The 21,345-nt window shown below is 39.4% G+C and overlaps 2 protein-coding genes across 4 annotated transcripts in view; one reads left to right on the top strand and one right to left on the bottom strand.

Annotated features, from left to right (window-relative positions):
* Positions 1-15,262, bottom strand: part of ERLEC1 (endoplasmic reticulum lectin 1) — a 31,614-nt gene extending 16,352 nt beyond the window's left edge. The window contains exons 1-8 of the mRNA XM_066267131.1: positions 14,936-15,262; positions 9,856-9,960; positions 8,633-8,713; positions 8,008-8,085; positions 7,803-7,866; positions 6,699-6,733; positions 2,616-2,839; positions 2,395-2,524 (exon numbers count right to left, since the gene is read on the bottom strand). Of these exons, the coding sequence (XP_066123228.1) occupies positions 2,395-2,524; positions 2,616-2,839; positions 6,699-6,733; positions 7,803-7,866; positions 8,008-8,085; positions 8,633-8,713; positions 9,856-9,960; positions 14,936-15,097 (879 nt within the window). The 5' untranslated portion in view covers positions 15,098-15,262. The remainder of the gene's footprint in view (positions 1-2,394; positions 2,525-2,615; positions 2,840-6,698; positions 6,734-7,802; positions 7,867-8,007; positions 8,086-8,632; positions 8,714-9,855; positions 9,961-14,935) is intronic.
* A 60-nt stretch (positions 15,263-15,322) lies between these two features.
* Positions 15,323-21,345, top strand: part of ASB3 (ankyrin repeat and SOCS box containing 3) — a 112,186-nt gene continuing 106,163 nt past the window's right edge. The window contains exon 1 of one of the 3 annotated variants that reach the window (XM_066267123.1): positions 15,323-15,475. The gene's annotated coding sequence lies outside the window, so the exon portion shown is untranslated. The other 2 variants (XM_066267126.1, XM_066267124.1) reach the window with 2 other exon arrangements.

The following is a 21,345-nucleotide window of genomic DNA, read 5'->3' as shown; positions in this document are numbered from 1 at the left end:
ATTAAATAAAATACAAGACCACGGAAGAGGAAACATTTACCTCTTCCTGAGGTAATCCATTAGATGTCCTGGCTCACTTGCAAAGAAGTGACTCAGGAAGCCAGTCTTCAAGCTCAAGAAGGAGAAGTTTATCAGGTGTAGGGGAGGAGGCAAGAAAGCAACAGAAGAGGAAAGAATATACGGAAAGGCAAGAAGGTTAGAAACAAACATACTTTGAGGAAACTCTAAATTGTTCGGATTAGCTGGGATAAAGGGAATGGTGATGGGAGATGAGGATGAGGCTGAAGTCCAATCACAAAGGCATTTGCATTTCCCTTTGATAAAGTCCCTGTATGAGCAATGATTCTATCCTGAGGTATAGATCATGGTAACTACCAAAGATTTAAATACATAATCAAATGTTTATTAGGGAAAGAGCATTTCATCAGCTGTGTGGGAAGGATTAGAAAGGGGATGTGTGAAGATACTCGTTTCTTGTCCTAGGAAATGATGAAGTCTTGAATTAATGACCAGACAGATTTGAAAAGCATTTGGAAGATAACACTAATAGCTCCTAGTGAATGAGCAGACTTACAGATGAATCAAGAGATAGGCAGTGCCTGGCCTGTGGCGGCCCAGTGGATAGAGTGTTGACCTGGAATACTAGGGTCCCCGGTTCCAAGTCTGGGCCTTGCCTGGTCAAGGCACATATGACAAGCAAGCAATGACAACTAAAGTGAAGAAACTATGAGTTGATACTTCTTATTTCCTCCCTCTGCTCTCTGTAAAATCAATAAATAAAAACTTAAAAAAAAGTAGAGATAGCCTGGCCTGTGGTGGCGCAGTGAATAAAGTGTCGACCTGAAACACTGAGGTCGCCGGTTTGAAACCCTGGGCTTGCCTGGTCAAAGTACATATGGGAGTTGATGCTTCCTGCTCATCCCTTCTCCCTTTTCTCTCTCTCTCCTCTCTAAAATGAATAAACAAAAATCTATAGGAAAAAAACCCAACCCCAAACCAACCGCTGCCTCCCTCCCAAAAAATGATAGGTAGGAAAAATGACTTCAGTTTCTTGACTTGACAATTGGGCAGAGCACAGCGGCAATGGGGAAGACAAGGAAAGAGTCAGTGTGAAAGAGAAAAAAAAGGGATGAGCTTGAGGTTACTGAAAACATATACAGCTATGTCCAGTAGGAAGATGAAAAGGGAAGAGAGCATATCAAAGGAAGAAACAGCATAGAGAAGTGGTTAAGAGGACAGGCTCTAGAATCAGAGTGCTTTGATTCTAACTGTAACCCACCAGCTGTCACTTCCCCTCTTTAAATCTCAAATCCCTAATCTGTTAAGGAGGATAATAATAGTCTATTTTGCAGGCTGTTGTGAGAATGAAGCAATTGCTGTTAACACTCAATCCATGTTAATTATTGTGACTACGGTTTGAGTTCAGGAAAAAGGTCAGTGTTGAAACTGTATACTCGGAACTCATGTGCATACACTGTATTTCCCATGTATAAGATGCCCCCATGTATAAGATGCACCTTGATTTTGGGGCCCGAAATTTGCAAAAAGAAAAAGTATTACATAAAGTTATTGAACTCAAGTTTTACTCATCATAAAATTCATACAACTCCTCATCCGAATGAAAAAGTGGGAAATAAAAGCAAAAAAATCTACAACCACTGTATATGACGCATCCAGTTTTTAGAGCCCAAAACTTTCAGAAAAAAGTGCATCTTAAACATGGGGAAATATGGTAAGTAGAAGTTGAAGGAATGGGCCTGAATGAGCTCACTTAAGGAGACTTGGCACAATAAGAGAAGGCAGCTGTGGACAGAACTGTTGGGAACTTCAACATTTTAAGGGGTAGGAAGTAGAGAAAAAAAAGAACTAGTACACAGGAGAAAAGAACTAGTACACAGGAGAAAAGAACTAGTCTATAGGAGAAAAGAACTAGTCTATAGGAGAAAAGGAGAAAAGAACTAGTCTACAGGAGAAAAGAACTAGATAGAACTAGAGAGAATGACCTGGAGTAAAGGGAAGAGTAAAAGTTCAAGCTTCAAATATTTAGCGTTTTATGCTAAGATGAATTTATGCATATAACCAGTGAATTAAAACAAAAAGAATCCTGAGATGGGTTGTAGTCTATTTTTTCAAGAGGCATGCTTAGCTGGGAAGTCTAAAAATTAAACTTAACTAGAATGAATATGATGTCAAACTCATAGTGTCAGAATGCTAAAGTAGTTTCTGAGAAGTATTAGAATAAGAAAAAAATTAAAATAATAAAAACTGGAATTTAAAACTTTGAGTCAGGAAAATAAATTACTATTATACTACTGAAATGATTGAAATATTGATATGTACTTTATAATCTGGAAAAGGAAGCACTGAGAAAACACTGTTAGATAGTTCTCATACCTCTTTATTTCTCCTAAAAGGCACCCTCAGAATTTCTTCCTGCTGTTCCAACTGTCTCAGGGTGAGAGGTTTAAATGGTGATCCTGGCAGTGATTGGCAAAATATGTCATTCACCGGAGATGCTCTGAATCTGTTCAGTAAGAACGAAGCATTAAAACTAAGCATGTGGTAACTTTAAAGCATATGCATGTCATGTTTAAAATATTAAATCCACATCCTACCTATATTTAGGATGATTGCACAAGAGTGGTGTCAAAATGACAACTTCGTATTCACAAGTTGTAACTTCAGCTACTGAAAGAATTTCATGCTTAGATTCAGGATGACATATGTACATCACAGTACTTGATCTGGGTCGGTTCTGTTTCAAACTACAAGGTGTACCATTTCCCATTCCCACAGGATAGTAGGGTGTCATCTGACCTTCGATATTTTTAGTGGGAATCTTAAAAAAAGAGGATAAGACAGACTTTTCATTAGAAATAGGGGTAGAAGCAAGAATGGGAGAAGCACTTATTCTGAAAGACAGCTATTTTTATTTATAAACTAACATTTATGCATTTCTATAAGTTCTAATATTCTTTTGACTCATAAATTATAATTTGAGCAAACATTTTCAGAACTAGTTTGATACAATAAAAAAAAGGAAATTTTATTCGGTACTAATAAGGTGTTGAGTAACTGTGCCTTTATATAAAAAGCTATAATATCATGATTAATTTGAATTATTTTTAATAGTGCTAAAGAAAGTGACTAAGACAAAATGTAGGAATTTACTATATAAAGCTAGTCAGAGCTTTCTTACTAAACTCTCAGTACATGGCTTTGTTAAGAGTTTAGATTCTAGAGGTTTAAATTTTGATTTGTCAAAATGTGGAGTAACATAATAAAACACTATCTTCTAAAACACGAATCTAAATACTGTACTGGTTCATTAATCTGCTTACTCTTCTACCTTGTTATTAATATTAATAAACATATTTTTCACCATATAAACTCTTATATAAAGCTATTCAAAGCCAGCAAAAGACAAATAGAAAAATTTTCATGGAGTGGTGGAATGAAGGGTATCACCTCAGAAGATAAGAACTATCAGGGAGTTAGCTCCCATACTTTCTGCATAAGCACAAGAAAAACTTAATGTTAGGGCTTTACAAAGGGCTTGCTTTTGGGATCGTCAAACTTTTTATAAAAACCACCCATTTTTGCAGTGCTGGTCAACCTGGTCTCTACCACCCACTAGTGGGCGGTCCAACTTTCATGGTGGGCCAATCTCAGCGCTGTTTGGTTGTACTGGTAGGGACCAGGTTGACCAGCATGCAAAAGTGGGCGGTTTTTATAAAAAGTTTGAAGACTGGGTTCAAACCCAAGCTTTGAATTTATTAGCTTCTAAACTTTGACCAAATTTCAGTTTTTGTCACTTGTAAAAGTAGAATAATAATATACTATATTCAAAGTTTGTGGAGAGAGTGAAGCATTACTTTTTTGTTACATGCCTGGCATAACACCTGGCTTATAAAGTAGGTCTCAATAAATGTTAGTTTTCTTCCCTTACTCTTTTCTTCCTCTTCTTTTATCATTTCACACTTTGAATTCCATATTGCTACCCTCTAGAGCCATAGTAAATAAATCTTTTATCTCAAAGGTAGTCTGTAAATTTAAAATCTTTTAAAATAGCAATGCTATCATGTCTATGCTTAGCTTTATCAATTACCCTAAAGCCACCCTTTTTTTTTTTTTTTCTTGTATTTTTCTGAAGCTGGAAACGGAGAGACAGTCAGACAGACTCCCGCATGCGCCGACCGGGATCCACCCAGCACGCCCACCAGGGGCGGAAGCTCTGCCCTCCAGGGGGCGATGCTCTGCCCCTCCGGGCATCGCTCTGTAGCGACCAGAACCACTCTAGCGCCTGGGGCAGAGGCCAAGGAGGATCCCCAGCGCCTGGGCTATCTTTGCTCCAATGGAACCTCGGCTGAGGGAGGGGAAGAGAGAGACAGAGAGGAAGGAGAGGGGGAGGGTTGGAGAAGCAGATGGGCGCTTCTCCTGTGTGCCCTGGCCGGGAATTGAACCCAGGACTTCTGCACGCCAGGCCGACGCTCTACCACTGAGCCAACCGGCCAGGGCCTAAAGCCACCCTTTTAAGTTATAGGCGTCCCTTTTAAGTAATTTTTAAGGCCTGTTGCCATTTCACCTTTCTTCCTTCATCCGTCCTTCCCTCTCTCCCTCCTTCCCTTTCTTAAGTGAGAGTAGGGGAGATAGAGAGACAGACTCCTGCATGCACCCTGATCAGGATGTACCCAGCAACCCCTATCTGGGGCTGACACTTGGACCAACTGAGCTATCCTTAGCACCTGGACTAATAATCAAGCCACTGGCTGTGAAAGGGGAAGAGATGGGATGGAGAGAGGAAGGAGAAGAGAAGCAGATGATTACTTCTTATGTGTGCCCTGACAGAGGATCTGAACCCAGGGATTCTACACAGGGGGCCAATGCTCTATTCACTGAGCCAACTGGCCAGGGCCATCTTACTGCTAATAAAAGTATCATTTTCATATGAAGCCATTTAAATAAATATATCCTATCAATAAGTTATTTAACTGTGGAAATTCTTACTTCAGAAAGCTTTCCTTGCTTGACCATAGAGCGTCGGACTGGGATGCGGAGGACCCAGGTTCGAGACCCCAAGGTTGCCAGCTTGTGTGAGGGCTCATCTGGTTTGAGCAAAAGCTCACCAGCTTGGACCCAAGGTCACTGGCTCGAGCAAGGGGTTACTCGGTCTGCTGAAGGCCCGCGGCCAAGGCACATATGAGAAAGCAATCAATGAACAAAAACTAAGGTGTTGCAATGTGCAACGAAAAACTAATGATTGATGCTTCTCATCTCTCCATTGCTGTCTGTCTGTCCCTGTCTATCTCTCTCTGACTCTCTCTGCTCTGTAAAAAAAAAAAAAAAAAAAAAAAGAAAGCTTTCCTTGAACTACAGGGGCATTTAAAAATTGTGATTAAGCACCCTAAGGAATCATTCTTTCTAAATAATCCTACTCATCAGTATATACATTCATGCTCAATAAACATTTATTATGTGCCTTGTTATGGAACTCTGCTTTGCACTGCAGGGGGTAAAGAGATAAAGATTCTCCTGCTTTTAAGATGCCTGTAATCTGGTAGCTTGTTACTTGCATATAGTTTTATCTGTTTTACTCATAGTAGATAGTGACCAAACATAAAAGCTATTACTATAATTGTTTCCATGGTTAAATAGAGGGAACCATTGCTAAGCACAGAGGTAATATAATGCTATTAGAGAAACTTTTTTTTATTTTTTTATTTTTTATTTTTTACAGAGAGTGAGTCAGAGAGAGGGATAGACAGGGACAGACAGGAACGGAGAGAGATGAGAAGCATCAATCATTAGTTTTTCATTGCGCGTTGCAACACCTTATTTGTTCATTGATTGCTTTCTCATATGTGCCTTGACTGCGGGCCTTCAGCAGACCGAGCAACCCCTTGCTGGAGCCAGCGACCTTGGGTTCAAGCTGGTGGGCTTTTGCTCAAACCAGATGAGCCCGCACTCAAGCTGGCGACTTTGGGGTCTTGAACCTGGGTCCTCTGCATCCCAGTCCGACGCTCTATCCACTGCATCACCGCCTGGTCAGGCTAGAGAAACTTTTAAGATATGTCTTTGGTAATGTTGCTTGCTTATTTATTTATTTATTTGAGAGGCAGGGAAGCAAACTGACAGATTCCCACACGAGTCCTGACCCAGATCCACCCGGCAAGTCCCCTACAGGGTGATGCTTTGCCCATCTGTAGCCACTGCTCTGTTGCTCAGCAGTTGAGTGAGCTACTTTAGCGCCTGAGGAGAGGCCATGGAGCCATCCTCAGTGCCTAGGGATGCTCGATCCTTGTGAGCCATGACTGTGGGAGGGGAAGAGAGAGAGATAAAGAGAGAGAGACAGACAGACAGACAGACAGGGAGAGAAAAGGGGGAGAAGTGGAGAAGCAGATGGTTGCTTTTCCTGTGTGCCCTGGTCAGGAATTGAACCTGGGACTTCCACACACAGGCTGACGCTCTACTGCTGAGCCAACCGGCCAGGGCACATTGCTTATTTTTGTATGATCTCATAGAAAGTAAAAGTATCATAGTGTAACATTTCTCAGAAAAACCTAACATACTGCAAATGTCTTTCACCCAATCTTTTCAGATATTTAGTATAAAGAACACATGGCTATATCTGTCAATGAAGTTGTATACATTCATGCCTAATCAATGTTAAGAAAGAAAAATCAACATTTGTCACTTGCCTCTTTTGATTTTTCCTTTTCTTCTGCTTCTTGTTCTGTGAAATAATATAAGAGTAAGTTAAGTGTAAAGAATGACCAGTGGGTTACATATAAGACACAAATGACTAAGTTTTCAATCAACTCTATAATCTTAAACTGCTTTCTATCTACTGCACTACCACCTGGTTATTAAACTTCTTTCTAAAGAGGATCCAAAACATACACATTCTTTTTCTCTTACTAGTCTTAGCAAGCTTCCCTGAAACGGTTTTGTTTGAAAGGACATTTACTTTAAATCTCTGCCTAGGAAATACTCTATTTGATGCATAAAACTTGGCCACAACAGTCTTCTTTTTTTAAAATTTTACTTATTTATTTATTTGGTGACACAGAGAGAGAGACAGAGATAGGGACCGACAGATAGGAAGGGAGGGAGATGAGAAGCATCAATTCTTCGTTGTGGCTACTTAGTCTTAGTTGTTCATTGATTGCTTTTTCATATGTGCCCTGACCTGGGGGCTGCAGCAGAGTGAGTGACCCCTTGCTCAAGCCAGCGACCCTGGGTACAAGCCAGCAACCTTGGGCTTCAAGCCAGTGACCCTGTGCTCAAGCTAGTGAGCCTGCTGTACTCAGGCCGGTGACCTCAGGGTTTTGAATCTGGGTCCTCTGGGTCTCAGTCCGATGCTCTATCCACTGTGCCACCGATTGGTCAGGCAACAGTATTCTTTTTAAAAGTATTTTTATCTCAGTGAAAAGTTTAATTAATTAGCTGATCAACTGAATATGTATTAATATAATATTTCACAATTTGAGGGATACATATACTGTACATGCCTATTTCGGTATCTAAAAATTTTGCTTAAACCAAGCAAGACTAACATTAAATAAATATAACACTAACATGTTTATCTTATCAGATTTTTAAAAAATGTGTTAATAGGTAAACAAAAAAGCACGATTGTTAAAATAGAATATAAAAAGATCTTTTTGAAAAAGTTTTCAAAGAAGTTTTTCAGAAATTTATTTAGTGTTTTAAAATTCAGTCTCCAACAAAATATTTTAAATTCCAGATTGAACAATTACATCAAATTCCAGCATTACAATCAAGTAATTATGGAAACAAACCTTTTTCAGGTAGAAGGTTCTTGGCCAACATATTTCCAAGGTAGTATTCGTGAATATTTACTTTCTATATTTAAAAATAAAATAAAAATATAGTGAGTATTTTGCAAATATATTTTTCAAAAACACAAACTTAAAACCATTAATCTCATTATTAGAGTGCTCATTTTATAATGCTCTATACTTCAAATTTTTAAGAAAAATATACCTGACCACTTTCTTTCTCTTCATGGTACTGTCGAATATGTTTTCCATGACATACTTCATAAGTCCAATAAGACTCAATCTAAGAAAGATGGATATATTTAAATACACAAAACCCATATAACTCAACTGAGTTACTTTTTGATACTTTAGGTAGATGAGTACATTTCCCCCAGGATTTAGAGTAAGCTTTCATTAAATGAAACTTACTATTATGCCTCAGAAAAATATGAAATTTCTGAAGCCCATTCAAAGCTATATGTGTTTTTTCGAGTGAAAATTCTATAAAGAAGCTAAGTCTAGAATAACCACTGGCTTAGGGATCATTTTCCACACAGCTTAAAAAAATAGTAATTACCATTTTAAATTAAAATTGTATACAAGGAAAAATTTTTTTGATCTGAAAAACATTCAAAACAGTTTGGTAAGTGATATTTGATATTGGTATTATTAGATATTGATTACATATACTATACAGGGATTTAAATGAACAAAATATTATTAAGCAATAGCTTAGAGTCACAACTAAATATTTGATACAACAGAGAAAAAAAGCAAAATTATTTTCAAGGGTCTCCTGGCTGCTGGAAATTTATTTTCTAGTTATCAAGTAAACATAAAATACATACTCTGTAGGAACAACTGCTTTGTTTAAATAGTGGCTCCAAAAGCTCTCTTGGATTAGGGCCTTTATAATCCTTTTCTTCTTCCTATGAAAGAACTCGAGTTTAGTACTTACGGTTATTCTAGAACATCACCCAACTCTGCTGTTTTGTTATTAACTTATTGGTCAAATCACAAGTACTTGGAAATAAAAGGGAAAAAAGTTAAAACTTTTACTAATAATCTATGGTGTATCACTTCTTTCAAAAGAATTGAAGTATAAAATATGGCGCCATACAATAACCTTCCATTCTTTCCTCTCTTAAGGAAAGGATTTTGAGTATCAGTTTCCAGAACAATTCTTTTTTTCTGAATAATTCTTATCAACCTATTACAGAATTTTGAAATGCTTGCATTCAAACAAAGACTCAGAATAGTTGAATCTTATAGAATATATTGGAAAATTTTAAGGTATTTCTTAGTTTTCTATGTATTTCTACATTTCAGCCTTGAATGCCCAATTTCCCAATATATATCTATGAGTGTCATTATGTGTGTGTGGTTTGTGTCTTAAGTAGTTTAAAACAAAATTAAACAGCTGTCTTTCACAGATTTCAAGTCTGAACAAGAACTAAGAAAGCACTCACTGAGTTTAATATTTCCATTTCATAGATCATGAAAATATCATATAATTAGCTCAATAAATTTACTGAGTGGAGGGATGCGTTTCAAATGTTTTCAAAGTTCCATAGCTAACTATAGCCTATACCTCAGCCTCCTGGCTTCCAGGCTGATGTCCTTTCCATTTTACCATGCTGCCTCTCCTGTTTCACCTTGAAAGAAGTCACTGCTTTAAAGGATGGATAAGAGGCAGTTAGGGCATTGTAAGAGGAAGAAACGGGCATGAACTAAGGCGATGCGAAAGCATTAGGTCCCTAGAGATTTATTAGCAATTCTTTATAAAAAATGTCACATATACATTTAAAATTGTATCTTGTTTTAAAACCCTCATTTCTATAAGTGAAAGCAAGAGTGGAATTAGATTTTCATTTAAAACATCAATAACTGGTTGCTAATTTTTCCAAGTTGAACTGTAAAATCAAAGACTTCAGGATAACAGAAGTGATTACTATTTTTATGATAAAATAAAATCATTGATAATTCAATTTTGTTTTAAATGATGTAGTTGCCATGTTTTAAATAAATATCTTTGGTGACACAGACTATCAATATAGTTAGAAAAACATACCTCGTCCCCACCTGTCACAAGGGGAAGAATACATTTATATTTTTCTTTATGTGTAGTTGTCATGATGACATAATTATCTTCTTTATACAAAACTCCAGTTGTAGGCTAGAGATAGAGACAAAAATACACATTACTCTCTCTGGTTAAATTGTATTACATAGCATAATTTACAGTCCTAAGTCAAACTAATTCATTATTTCAACAGGAATTTTAAACATATTTCCAATGGAAAAGGGAAGAGATTCTATGTATTTTTTAATGACAAAATGAAGATGACAAACTTTATCCTGGTGTTATAACAGAATAAACAAAAATAAAGCTTGGAGTATAAAGAAAGAAGTAATAACGCAACAGATTGAAGTTAAAATATGGATTCAAAAGCATTAACAGGCAATATGTATTCATGGATACACCATCACTGAATACTTATTACTCCTACTAACAATTTCACCTATATGTAAGAATCTATAGCACTTTACAAAAGTACTCACACAACTCGGTTGGATAAGACACTTGAATACCGTGCAGTATTTTTCATATCTGAGTAACATGGATAAATGACTTCTAAAGGAAAAATCACTGTGGCTCGTCTGGGCTGACTTAAGTGTTTTTTTTTGTAGTATACATCATTGGTCAGCAGACCTTTTTGATAAAGGTCCAGAGAGTAAATATTTTAGGCTTTGTGGGCTGTATGGTCGCTGTTGCAACTATTTGACTATGCCACTGCAGTAAGAAAGTGCAGAGGCCGTGCAGAGGCAATATATAAGAGAATAGGAATGACTGTTCTGAAAAAATTTTATTTACAAAATCAGGGAGTGGACCAGCCCAAAGGTGTACTTTGTCACCTCCTGGTATATAGTAATGAAACTTTCCTTAAAGCTTTCTATATTATGAAGTCAAACAACTTCACAAACCAAATATGAACTAATATAATTCAAATGAATACTTCAATTAATATAACTGATATTACTTTAAAAGAAATCTTTGTGGTAGCAAATGCATCACTAACTACTAAGGCAGTGATTTCACATTGTATGATATGTGTTCTATGATAATTCAAGTCTCTCTTTTCTCTTCCTATAGTACTATGAAACCACTATACTATTTGGCTATCCCTGGCAATGAAAGAACCACTCATAAAGTGCCTTTGTTCTTTTCTCCATTTAACAAAAATAACTCTTGAACCATAATAAAGCCAGTACTACTTCACACCAATGTCATCTTACGCACAATGCAAATTAGGACGTTTTCCCAAGACAATAAATCAAAACAAAAAATAGCAATAAATACGAGTTATACTAACTACATGAAAGTACCATTTTAAGTCCTTTACATTTATTAACTCATTGAACCTCAAAATAAGTTTCCTACCCATCTTATAGAAAAGGAATCTGAAGCCCAGAGTTTAAATAATTTGTCCAAAGTAATACAGTTAGGAAGTAGCACAGCCCAGAGATGAAACTAAGTAGACTGCTTCCACATTCTGTGCCTTTAACTGTTTTTAACATGTGAATCAGCTTTTGTTAACATTTGCTTAGATTACTATACAGGCTCCTAGATTATGGTCAAGGATCCTTTATTATTAATTTTATTGGTGTACATTTCTATGATACAAGATATGTATGCTGCATAGGTGGCCACTACTAAAGTCAAATCATCTTCTCTCATCACACATATTTCACCCCCTGTACCCCTTACTACCCACCTCCACCTCTGGCCAAGGATCCTTCATAAGTGAAGAGGGGAATCAAAAAGATTTGAAAGTGAGAGTTGCAAAGTCAAATTTACAATAAAGAAATCCTTAAAAACATTTATTTAGTTGAGCCAATAAGTTACTGTAACAATGCCTTTCAGTGTTTTTCAGATCTATTCACAATACATGACAGTGAGCTCTGCAAAACAAGACTCACATTCACTTAGCAACAGATGGTCTGAAGTCTTCTAAAAACATTGCTGTCCTGTTGTGAAGGCAGATTATCAGCACTTATGGGTATTCACCTCTATTTGTGAAGTATCTGTAACTCTAATGTTCATAGTTGAATTCTGTAACAATGTCGACTTATTTGCTAACATGTTCACCACAATGCTGAAGATGAAAAAATGAACTGCTTGTTTGGAATGACAGCAAATAAAGGAAGACAATTCCTTTTGTAATAAAAACTACTCTTAGGTTTTATGTCTATATGGTAAAACCCCCCTCATTTCTCTGCCTATTGTTTTTAAGGTCTAGGTAAGGGGTAAAAAGAAACAAAAGCCATCTCTATTCTTGTATGAAGATGCAAAAACTTGTTTTTCATTCAGGAAGGGCTGCTTTCCTTGTCAATAAAACAGACCAGGTAGAAATCTTCTATCTGAAAATTCAGTTACTAATTGGGATCATAAAGTAAAAATTGTAGCAAACTTTACCCTACTCTTTGTAATGGACATTACTGGAAAAGATAAAATTTTTTAACCTTTTGTGATTTTCAAAGAAAAAAATTATTTTGATCTATTAAATGCTTCCGATTTTGCGAAATAGGTCCTTTAACAAAATGAAATATAATAAATTATGAATGTACAGAAGCAGAGAGAGTGTAAAAACCTTGTTTTATGTAACTTAAATCTTAAAGTGTTTTCAGTGTAAGAGATAATATTAGTAATTTGATAAAAATCAGATTTTAATATAATATAATGACACTAAACAAAGGGGGCTTGGTACTTTAAGGTTAAGGAACTTTACAAATATCTTGACTGGGGAGAAATTCCTCTTGTTTGATATGAGTATGGAGAAATTAAGATAATTAGAGGATGGATGAGAGAACAAAACTATCTGGAAGAGGCTGTAAAATAAATTCAGTGGCACAACTTGTCATATGAATACTCTAATGACCTAGAAATTATATTTCAGAAGGAATATATGTACACAAAAACAAAATTTAATGCCAAAAGCAATAAAGAATATCACTATCCTTAATTAATTACATATATATTTTAAAATTTTTGGTGCTTAATACTTTTTCTAAATAAATTTGAAGGCAAGGCTATGATGATTATGCATTTTTTTGATATACATCATTGGGAAGATGATTTAAAGCACAAAAGAATTTTAAACCTAAAAAAATCAGATCTAACCTAATCCCTTCCAATTTTAGATGGTACGGAGATAAAGGCCCCCTCCCCTTTCATACTGCTGCTTAGTTTTTATACAAATGTCCAACCAACTGGCTCATAAAATAACAAATAGTGCCAGGTGAGGAACGCTGTGGTTTCAATTACATAAAGTAGGAAAGGGAGGCCTTAAGACTATAAAAACATTAAAAAAAATTCAAAAGACCAATTATAGTATCTCTTGAGCTTATTTTTGCCTGAGAACCACAGACTGCCAAGTCAAAAATTTATCTAGAGTTTTATGAAAGTAACTCAAACTTAAAAAAGAGAATAATTCTCCCTAAATCTTCAAATGTGCCCATCTTAGATTACGTTACATTGCCAAAGAAAAATATGTAAAAATAAAATTTATAGATATGTGAAAGGTTGGTATAGCATTTCCTCTTTTTAGACGGCAAATAACAGCACCAGAAGGAAAACTAAACAATAATTTTTGGTAATCTCTTAAAGGTCATCCACTAAGTTTGCAGGGCCATTTAGCAGCATGCATTTTTAAATTAAATAAAAAACACAAGTGCAAGAGTAAAAAATTTTAATGACCACATTCTTTAAACATTTGCCATATTCATTCCAAGTGTGTTCTTTAGAAACTATAACCCCAACCCTGCTAAAGTTCTACCTGACTTACAACTGTCATAAGTATTTAAATATCACTACAGGGCTGGACAAAAGTAGGTTTACAGTTGTTTGTATGGAAGATACAATAATAAATAATAATACAAGAATAAACTGTTTCATGTACTCACAACTGTAAATCTACTTTTGCCCCACCCTGTATTTCATGGCATTAACCCAAAGATAAACCTGGCTTCCCAGAGCAGTATTTACTTAAATTTGAAATACCAGAATGGGAGAAGTGGAAACTGGGGTGTGTGTGGGAGGTGGTGTAGAGAAACAAACCAGGTGTGAAACATTAGCAAAAACTAATACTTGCAAATAGAAAGCTGTCGTAATGATTGACATCCTTTATCCTGGTATATCTTGTTTTGACATGATGGTATCATTTTCTCATGTTTCAATGAAATTATAATAGAAAAATATGCTAAAATAGTCCCTCAAGTGGAATGGCTTTAGGTACTTGGAATAAGAACTTTTTAAAAGTTTTGCATTTTCCAGAACTTCAATTTGAAACAAATGAATTAATCAATACACGGTAAGAATCATATAAGACCACAATTTTTATTGGCCTACAGTGGATAGGAACACTTCTTAGAAGTCGACTCCTCAAAGAGAAGGACTGCTGCTTTTGTTACTATGACGTTCTAAGTATGGTCTTTACTGTAGGAAAAATGATCATAAAATCTCATGCTCTGGGGTCTTAAAAAGTCGTAATACACCAAAACTGCAAACGATAGTCCGCAGAGAGCGTCGCTAACATCTCAGGTCAAACAGCCATCTCAAAAACAACTTCGAAGGGAAAAGAGCTGTGTGTAGCATATATGTACGTGTGAGTATACAAGAGAGAAAAGAACGAATATGAATGAGAGCGGACTCACATCTGCAGCACATCGGGTTGCGTGGGCAGGGTGGTGTGTAATACTGAAGGAGAAAAGGCTACAGGTGGAGGATGAGCTGCAGCTGACTTTCCAGAGAGATGAATGTTCATGCCTGACTTGGTTCTAAGAAAACTTCTTCCACAGGGAGGGAGAGTTGGTAAGCAAGTCTAATGAGACAGATTTGAAAAGCGGGGAGCAGGTGACTGCTGGATCCCGAGTGCTTAGCTTGGAGAGCACATCCACGTAAGGTGTTAAATAAACACTCGCTGTATGAATGAATCAATGCGGGGTACACGGAATTTTGCAGTGGGGAAGGAGGCGTGCGCCTGCAGAGATGGTTCTAGGAAAAAAAAAAAGCGTAGACTACCAGGGGAAGGGGCCGAACCCTTAGTGCAGGGAGGAAGAGAGATGGCTATGGGGCTCGCGAGGGCACTGACCAGAGAGAACTCGGTGCCGGGCCAGTTGACTCGGAAAGGGATGTCATCGCTGAGTTGGGGGAGCGCTCGGCCGCCACCGGACGCCTCTAGGAGGCCGCAGAGGACCAGAAACACCGGCCCGCCTGGGACCAGACTCCGCGCGCCGCCGCCTCCTTCCTCCATCCTCCACCGCCGAGTTCTCCAGCCGCCGCCACCAGCTCCTCTGCCGCAGAGGAGAGGAGGGGGAGGTGGAGGAGGAGGCGGCGGGACTACTCAAACGCGCAGGCAGCCAGGGGCCCAACCGCCGCCACGTCTCCTTCCGGAGAGCCCGGCTCCACCGCCCCTGCCCGCTCGGGCCACCCGCCACCGTTTCCGGGGCAAGCGGCACATCAACATCCGGGGCCGCCGAGCCGCCCGCCTACGGAAGCCGCCCGGCTTTTCCTGTTTTCGCACAACCGCGCTTTCGCGGGGGAATCGAACGGAGCTGTCTCCCGGACGGGGTACCCCTGAAGCCCGGGTTTCGGACCAGTATTTTCGGTGAAGTGGCGGCAAAAAGAGCGGGTGAGTTCGGAGGCGCTCCCGCCACCCGCGCGGCTCCTCGGGCCGCAGGTTGACCCGCACTGGCGCGGGAAGTAAGAGTGTGAGGGAGCGGGAGCTGGGCTTCAGAAGATTACGAGGAGCATGGAGTGCGCAGGGACGGTGCTGCGGCCTGCCCTGGCCTTGGCCTCTCGCGGCCTTTCTTTCCCTCTTTCCCGCTCCTAGCACCGGCACGCTGCACCTTCCCGGCTGGAAGCTCCCGCCTCTCCTGCGGTGGGCGGGGTTGTCTGTGCTCAGCAGCCGCGGAGCGACGCGGGCCACTTGCCGACTCTGTCCCCCTGGCTTGGGCGGTGTCGCCCGAATGTGAAGTTATGAATCACGTGAGGGTAAGACCCGTCTGCCTGCGCTGAAAATAAGATGAGAAGTTTTGGATTCCCACCCCCTCTTTAAAAGCATGCCATCGTTTTACTTTCTAACCTAATGGTTATACAGTGCTAGCCACAGGGCACCCGTCATTGTCTTTCTGGAGGTGGGGAAAGCTAAATGTTTTGCTAGATCTGCTCAAGACTTGCTCACCCCTATCCTGGAATTTGAATCAAATCACAAAACAGGAAGAGTAGTCTTAGTTTTCATCTTAAAAGTTTCCTCTTTTTAAACATAAGGAATGCACAGTATTAAAGAAGATCACTTTGTTCCAGAACTGAATGAAGTGTTGTTCATTAATTTATTTAGCAGTTATTTTTAATGCTTAATATGTACCAGGCCTCTGGGGCTGCCAAAGTGGCAAATAAATGTATCTTTATCCTCTGTCACTCATGGTCTAACAAGGGAGATGACACAAATAATTGCAAACTGTTGTGGTAATAATAATAGTTAACATTTAGTATTTACTCTTTGCTAAACCCTAGTCCAAGTACTTTATTTGTATTATGAGGCAGGTATTATAAGCTATATACTAGCGTAGTGCTACTAGAGTGGAGATAGGAGGAAGGAAGTGAGGATCTCTGGAGTTGGACAGTAAATGCTTGCCGGGAGAGGTGGCATTAGAACTGGGGTTTAGCCTGACTAGGCGGTGACACAGTGGGTCGAGCACCAGCCTGAGACGCTGAGGACCCAGGTTGGAAACCTGGACGTTGCCGGCTTGAGTGCAGGCTCACGGGCTTAAGCTCAGGGTCTTGGCTTGAGCGTGGGATCATAGACATGACCCCATGGTTGCTGGCTTGAGCCCAAGGTTGCTGGTCATTGGCTGGTCTGGCGTCTCCCGTCCCCCTTAGCAAGGCACATATTAGAAATCAATCAATGATAACTAAGGTTCCTCAACTATGAGTTGATGCTTTTCATCTCTCCTTCCTGTCTCTCCCCCCCCCCTTAAAAAAAAAGAACTGGGGTTTTAAGGATTTATAGAAGTTCATCAGGCAGATGGGCAAATACCTGTCAAACATAACCCTTCTAGATGGTTCATTTGGGTTTTGTGGTGTGGTCAGAGGGCAGGGTGGGATGGATCATCAGCAGGAGATTGGTGCAATAGAGGAACAGAGGTGATTGAGTTCAGGGTAGTTTGCATATGTCCTACAAAAGTGTTTGAGCTTTATCTAATATATCAGAGTTTCTTGAGATGTAGACTTTTTGCATTGGAATCATCTGAAGTGTCCCGTAACTCAAGTATACGAAGATGAAGTCCAAATGAATTAAATGTTTAATTGGACAACAACAAAAAATTAGAATAAAAATTAGGGGAAAAATTGAATAATCTTGGTAAGATAGAAAATCCTTAAGTCAAGAAAGGAAAAAGACATATTAGCCCCGCCCCTCCTCGATTTTGCTTTCTTTTTTTTTTTTTAATTAATTTATTTTTTACAGAGACAGAGAGTGAGTCAGAGAGAGGGATAGAAAGGGACAGACAGACAGGAACGGAGAGAGATGAGAAGCATCAATCATTAGTTTTTCATTGCGTGTTGCAACACCTTATTTGTTCATTGATTGCTTTCTCATATGTGCCTTGACCGCGGGCCTTCAGCAGACCGAGTAACCCCTTGCTGGGGCCAGCGACCTTGGGCTCAAGCAGGTGGGCTTTTGCTCAAACCAGATGAGCCCGAGCTCAAGCTGGTGACCTTGAGGTCTCGAACCTGGGTCCTCTGCATCCCAGTCTGACTCTCTATCCACTGCGCCACCACCCGGTCAGCTGATTTTGCTATCTGAGATTTCAGTTACCAGTGGTCAGCCACAGTTTGAAAATATTAAATGACAGATTTGAGAATTCATAGGTTTTTAGTTGCACGTCATTTGGAATAGTGTGATGAGGCCCTGGCCAGTTGGCTCATCGGTAGAGTGTCAGCCTGGCATGTGGAAGACCCAGGTACGATTCCCGGTCAGGGCACACAGGAGAAGCAACTGTCTGCTTCTCCACCCTTCTCCCTCTGCCCTCCCCCTCTCTTTCCGCTCCCACAGCCATAGCTAAAATGGTTTGAGCACGTTGGCATTGGGCTCTGAGGATGACTCCATGGCCTGCCTCAGGTGCTAAAATAGCTCAGTTGCCGAACAGTGGAGCAGTGGCTCCAGATGGGCAGAGCATTGCCCTGTAGGGGGCTTGCTGGGTGAATCCTGATCATGGTGCATGCATGAGTCTGTCTCTGCCTCCCCGCCTTTCACTTAATAAAAACAACAACAACAACAAAGGAATGAAATCACATGCAATCCCACTCTGTACTGCCTGGGATGTTAGTCCTCCCTTTGTCCAGTGTCTCAAAGCTGTGAGTGTCACTGTACATTAAGGCAGTGGTCCCCAACCTTTTTTGGGGCCACGGACCGGTTTAATGTCAGAAAATATTTTCATGGACCGGCCTTTAGGGTGGGACGGATAAATGTATCACGTGACCGAGACAAGCGTCAAGAATAAATAGTCTTAGACCAGGGGTCCCCAAACTACGGCCCGCGGGCCGCATGCGGCCCCCTAAGGCCATTTATCCAGCCCCCGCCACACTTTTGGAAGGGGCACCTCTTTCATTGGTGGTCAGTGAGAGGAGCACATTGACCATCTCATTAGCCAAAAGCAGGCCCATAGTTCCCATTGAAATACTGGTCAGTTTGTTGATTTAAATTTACTTGTTCTTTATTTTAAATATTGTATTTGTTCCCATTTTGTTTTTTTACTTTAAAATAAGATATGTGCTGTGTGCATAGGGATTTGTTCATAGTTTTCTTTATAGTCCGGCCCTCCAACAGTCTGAGGGACAGTGAACTGGCCCCCTGTATAAAAAATTTGGGGACCCCTGTCTTAGACAGATGTAACAGAGGGAATCTGTTCATTTTTTAAAAATAAAACATCATTCAGATTTAAATGTAAATAAATCGGAAATAATGTAAGTTATTTATTCTTTCTCTGCGGACCGGTACCAAATGGCCCACCGACCTGTACCGGTCCGCGGCCCGAGGGTTGGGGACCACTGCATTAAGGTTTTTTTTTTTTCCAAAGTACAATATTTTGAGAAATCATATTGACATAAACTTTTATTACAGTATGTTGCTACAGTTGTCCTATTTTGTTATTAATTGTTAATTTCTTAGTGTGCCTGATTTACAAATTAAACTTTACCCGCAGGTATGTATATATAGAGAAAACAGTATATATAGGGTTCATTACTGTCCATTGTTTCAAGAAATCCACTGGGGTTTTGGGAAGAGTGCCCCACAGTTAAGTGGGTACTGCTGTATTTGACTAAGTGAAAATGAAAAATATTTGTATGGCTTTGGTTTAGTCTTTGGTACTATAGTAATGGAATCTACCTCAGTAGAGCTTATGTTCAGGTAAGGGGAATACTTAAATAACAAATAAGAATTTCTGATAATGGTATATACTGCTTAGAAACTAGGGTTTTGTGAAAGAAAATAACTCTGGGATGCACTGTTTAGATAGATGGTCAGAATGGACTTTTGTGAGGTGACGCTTGAGCTGTGATTTGAAATGGTGAGGAGGAAGCCACACAAATTTCCAGGCAGAGGCTCTGAGTCAGGGATGAGCTTGGTGTGTTGGAGGGACAGAAAGGTGGCCAGTGTGGCTGGAATATAATAGGAAAGCAGTAGGACAGGAAGTTTGAGAGGCAGGAAGAAAAGAGGCCAGCTGGACACAGACCTATGGAGAGAAGAATGATGCGGCCTGATGTACTATCGAGATCTTTTATGACTTCTGTGTGGAAAATTAATTATAGGGCATGCTGTGAGATGATTGTGTTGCCCCAAAATATGCTAAAGTCCTAACCCCCAGAACCAGTGAGGTGAACTTAAAATAGGGCCTTTGCAGATGTAATCAAGTAAAGATGAGGTCATTGAATTAGGGTGGGCCCTAATCCAGTGACTAGTATGTTTATAAGAAGAGGGAAATTTGGACACAGAAACAGACATATGGAGTGAATGCTTCCTGAAGTTGGAGGGAGAGATTGGGGTGACGCGTCTACAAGCCAAGGAACACAACCATCAGAAGTTAGGAAGAGGTAAGGAAGGACCCACTCCTACAAGATTTAGAGAGAGCCCTGCTGACACCTTGATTTCAGACTTTTAATCCATAGAACTGTGAAACAATTTCTATTGTTTTAAGCTATCTGGTTTGTGGTAATTTGTTATGGCGGTCCTAGGAAACTACTACAGGAGGCAAGTTTGACAGTAGAGATACCAGATAGGAAGCTGGCAGCAGTAGAGATGGAGAGAAGCGGACTGCTTTGGAATATATTTTTTGGTAGGGTATGTTGAACTTGGTGGTTGAGATGTGGCATGTTTTTATGGAGAGGAATTGATGATGCCTAGATATTTTTGATGAGGAATTAGTGTGCAGTTTACTGAAAGGGAAGAATAGCATGTAGTCTGATAGGAACCATGTGTTTTGTTTATTTTTTATTTTGGAATAATTTCAAACATATAAAAGCATTAAACCTGGATTTCCCAGTTAACGTTTTACTTGATGTGTTTTGATTATAATACAGTTATAATAATTTATGAATCAAGAGCTCAGTTTTGGACATGTTAAGTTTTATATATCAGTTAGACATCCAGGTGGAGCTAATAAATTGGTTAAATAAGCCTGAAGCCCAGTGAGGAGATTAGAGCTAGAGTTACAAATTTAGCGTGTAGATACAATTAAAGCCATGGTCTGGTGGAGAACATCTAGGGGAAAGATGGGGGAGTCAAATAAATGCTGAGGAGTTGTATAAATGTGGGTAAGTAAGTGACCATTGAATTTGGCAGCATGGAGGAAGAATAGAGGGGGGAAAAGGCTTGACTGGATTGGATTGAAGTGGAGGATTTCCTAAGGTATGCATTAAAAACAGGGTGCTTCTGGCCTGACCTTTGGTGTTGCAGTGGACAGAGTGTTGACCTGGAATGCTGTGGTTGCCAGTTTGAAACCCCAGGGTTGCCTGGCCAAGGCTCAAGAGAAACAACTACTATGAGCTGATGCTTCCCATTCCCCCTGCCTTTCTCTCTCTCTCTCCTTGCTTTAAAATCAATAAATAAAGAAAAAAAAATAAAGAAAAAAATAAAAAAATAAAATCAATAAATAAAATCTTAAAAACAAAACATGACAACCCCCCCCCCCACAAAACAAAACAAAAAACAATGTGCTTCTGTACTTTGGTAGATTATAGACCAGGGGTCCCCAAACTTTTTACACAGGGGGCCAGTTCACTGTCCCTCAGACCGTTGGAGGGCCGGACTATAAAAAAAACTATGAACAAATCCTTATGCACACTGCACATATCTTATTTTAAAGTAAAAAAAACAAAACAGGAAGAAATACAATATTTAAAATAACAAACAAGTAAATTTAAATCAACAAACTGACCAGTATTTCAATGGGAACTATGCTCTTCCACTGACCACCTATGAAAGAGGTGCCCCTTCCAGAA

The sequence above is a fragment of the Saccopteryx bilineata genome, chromosome 3 (assembly GCF_036850765.1).
Source record: "Saccopteryx bilineata isolate mSacBil1 chromosome 3, mSacBil1_pri_phased_curated, whole genome shotgun sequence".
NCBI classification, from domain to species: domain Eukaryota; kingdom Metazoa; phylum Chordata; class Mammalia; order Chiroptera; family Emballonuridae; genus Saccopteryx; species Saccopteryx bilineata.
Note: the sequence above shows the minus strand (reverse complement) of the source record. Positions and strands in the feature narration are given on the sequence as shown.